The following is a 3,425-nucleotide window of genomic DNA, read 5'->3' as shown; positions in this document are numbered from 1 at the left end:
TTCTTCTTCTTCTTCTTCTTCTTCTTCTTCTTCTTCTTCTTCCTTTTCGCTGTTTCTATGCAAAATTTTGTCCCATCGACCCCCTCCTCATCTTCTTTTTGTTCTTTACTTGCTTTTTTTTTGTAAGACCTGTGGTCATGTAGATAATGCTCGTATTTGTTTAAGTTGTTGTTGTTTATGTTGGTGTTGTTTATTGTGATGCTGTTGTTGTTTTTGTTGTTGCTGTTGTTTTTGTTGTTGTTGACGGTGGTGTTCTCCAACTTCTATTTTCCTTTTCATTGTATCTTTCATCATGTACAGTTTAAATGGCGTTTCTGTTCTCCATTGGTCTTCTCCTTGATCATCACCCACGACTGATTCTACCAGTGGGATTTTAGTATCCTTATTGAATATTCAATGATGGATATTAAATACTTTAAAATGAGATGCATGAAAAGACCCTGCCTTACACAACAAGAAGTTAGGCTGCCGGATCCATAAACATGAGGTTGAGAGTTATGGGTTCGCCGAGGCTCAGCTTAGTTCTACCTTGTGTCTTTGGGAAAGACACATTATCTTACACAAATGTCCCATTTTGGATCTCTCCTGTCGGCAAAGGATGTTAAATTTAGAGGTCTTTTCTCTTAAAAAAAAAGAAACCCAACCAAGTACACTGTTGCAAGGGATGCTACTCACCTTACTTTGAGTCCCTTTGGCTTCCCAGACTGTTGGTATATATGGCTTTGATTTTGTCCAAGAGGTGTTAAACCTAACAATTTAGCATAACTGCTTATAATTTATTGCCTGCAGTTTCTCCAAGCCCAAAAGCGCCGAGTCGGAAGGCTCTCAGATCACTTTTGTTGACCTCAACGACATCTCCGTCAAGTGCTCCACGCCGTACCGGTTGCCAAGGATACCACCGCCCTGCGACACGCCGTGCACGGAGGAGGATGGAGACAAGCTGGATGGGGACGAGAGGGTCTTCGGCAGGTTTGGCTATGAGGATGTGGTCAGGTGAGACGGAATTTCTATCTTTTGTTTTTCTTTTTTTGCTTAAGGAAAAGTTTTACGGAACATACAACACAATACCTGGTACCTGGAGGTGTCATCTCTGACTCAGAGGTTTACGTGTAGTGACTCTCCATCCTGCAACACAATAAGTTCATATAAATGCCAAAGATTATAATCCTAATTAGATGAGTTATAAGAGAGTAACAATAAAAAAAAAAGAAAAAAGAAAAAAAAACCCAAGGAGGAGAGATAAGCATGATAGGTGTTTGATGAGAAAGAAGGAGCAAACTACACCAGAACACTTGACGAGCACCCACGAATTTATTTCTCCTTTTGTTTCTTTCTGGGTTTTTTTCTTGTTATTTTTCTCACTGTTTTTTATTCATACGGTTCTGTTTTTCTTTGTTTCTTTACTCCGTACAGTTTTTTTTCTTTGCATATTAATTTCATGGTTTTTCTTTTCTTTTTGTCTTTTTTAAATTTCCTAAATGGAAATTATTTTACTGAACCTTGTCTCCCATTCGCTCAAGACTCAAGTGCTATGACTTCGACTACAATAAAAGAAATTTTAAAAGCTCTTTTTTGTGTATACCGGTATCGTAAATCACTTCCGGGTGTTTGGAGATTTTTTTTTTCTCCTCAATTTCTTTTTTGAGTTCCAGAGTCTAACTCAATCTTTCTTTCTTTCTTTCTTTCTTTCTTTCTTTCTTTCTTTCTTTCTTTCTTTCTTTCTTTCTTTTTTTCTTCCTTTCTTTGTTTCTTTCTTCCCTCCTTTCTTCCTTCCTTCCTTTCTTTCTTTCTTGTTTCTCTCTTTCTTTCTATTTCTCAGTCTTGATTCTTGAATGATTTTTCTTTACATTTACTTTTACAATTTTGATCTATTATATTTATAAAAAGAAAATACTTACCCAGTAAAATGCCTTTCAATAGATAGGAATCTTTTAACCCTGATATCCAATAGTTGTGTTGTCCTTTCGGTTAAAGTGGCATAAGTGATAGAGAGAAACACATGATTCAACCGCGAAAAACAATTCTCAAAGTTGACAGGATCATTTTGAACCTGCCATAAAAAAATGAAATGCCACCTTAATGTGAGTATAAAAAAGGGACACCAACTTTAAACATTGGTATTTAATAAACCCTGTGGTTGATGTTTCTTTCCCAAAAGTAACCCTTTAAAAATAATTCGTGTTCTCTCGCAAATTAATAAGACTGCTCTGTCAGATCTTTTCTGTACAAATGTTATTAGTGTACATGCTTATCAGGTGCAAAATTTAACACAATTTTAGTTTTGAAAAGAAAATATAAAAAATTACAGCAAGACAATAACATTGACTCAAAAGGGAAGAAATGGCCAACGGCAAAAGATGGGAATTATTGAAAACTGCTGTAGCGTCACTTAGTATACCCATTATTACTTCTAGCTATGGATGGATTGAGAGGAAGGGTTTGGGGAGAGAAAGGGTAAGTTGGTTGGTGCGGACACAAAAATCTGCATGCTTAACTGTTTTTCTTTTTCTTTTTCGCGTATCGCCTCTTAATTCGTAATCAATTATACTCTTGTTATGCCTTCAACATTATCCCTATATTTCAGAATGCCCGAGCTAGGACCTTCAATCACAAAAGCACTCATTAACCCCCACAGTACGCTAGCTCAGCGCTATAGGTAAGTCGTGTGCCCACCCTCTTTTTAACTCTGGAGTACTTCTGTTTTTTGAGTTTTTGTTTTTATATGTAGTGAGATTCCTTATTTCAACGGTTTCTAAGTTTGCTTCTTCTTTTAGGTTATGAAACCCAGTATATCGGACTCATGAATTAACTGATTTAACCAGCTAAGTAAGCTTAACTATTATTATTGTTCTACTTTTAACATTTTGAAACTTAGTTTTGGTTGTATCTTATGCATTTTTCTGTTGAATCACACAGTACGTGATAAACATACAAAAGGTGTTCGTTCAGCAACAACTGAAATGGCTTTCCCCACCCCCGCCCCCGTGGGGATATACTTACATCTTAGAAGTTTTCAGAGACAAAAAGAGGGCTAGAAGACTGCATGGGTCTTGCATGTTAACAAAAAAAAAAAGAAGAAAAAAAAGGAGCTGGTTGATGAAAAAGTGATTCCCTATGTGGTTTCTTTTTTTTTTTTTGGGGGGGGGGGTAGTTTTTGTTGTTGTTGTTATTGTTACTTAATTTGTATTTCATAGTATGTGAATGATAAATCGAGTATCTCCGACTGTTATGCAGTAATCAACTGTACACAGGTTGACCCTGACAGGCAATATGTCGAAACAGCTCGCCTCCTGAATGATCTTAAATCATGTCAATGAGGGCATAAACCATTAATTGAATTCTAAAAATAATAGCTCAAAAAGAGAAGCGAATCAAAACAAAACAAGCTAGAACAAAAAAATAAAATTTAAAAAAATGACCCCCCC

At 36.2% G+C, this 3,425-nt stretch overlaps 1 protein-coding gene across 1 annotated transcript in view; it reads left to right on the top strand.

The window, feature by feature from the left end:
- The window catches only part of LOC101859086, a gene marked incomplete in the record, with an annotated part of 8,618 nt that overhangs the window by 1,665 nt on the left and 3,528 nt on the right, over positions 1–3,425 (top strand). The window contains 2 exon segments of the mRNA XM_013080093.2: positions 790–993; positions 2,585–2,656. Of these exon segments, the coding sequence (XP_012935547.1) occupies positions 790–993; positions 2,585–2,656 (276 nt within the window).

The sequence above is a fragment of the Aplysia californica genome, unplaced genomic scaffold, assembly GCF_000002075.1.
Source record: "Aplysia californica isolate F4 #8 unplaced genomic scaffold, AplCal3.0 scaffold00074, whole genome shotgun sequence".
NCBI classification, from domain to species: Eukaryota; Metazoa; Mollusca; class Gastropoda; order Aplysiida; family Aplysiidae; genus Aplysia; species Aplysia californica.
The sequence above is the reverse complement of the archived record's forward strand: the minus strand, read 5'-3'. Positions and strand labels throughout refer to the sequence as shown.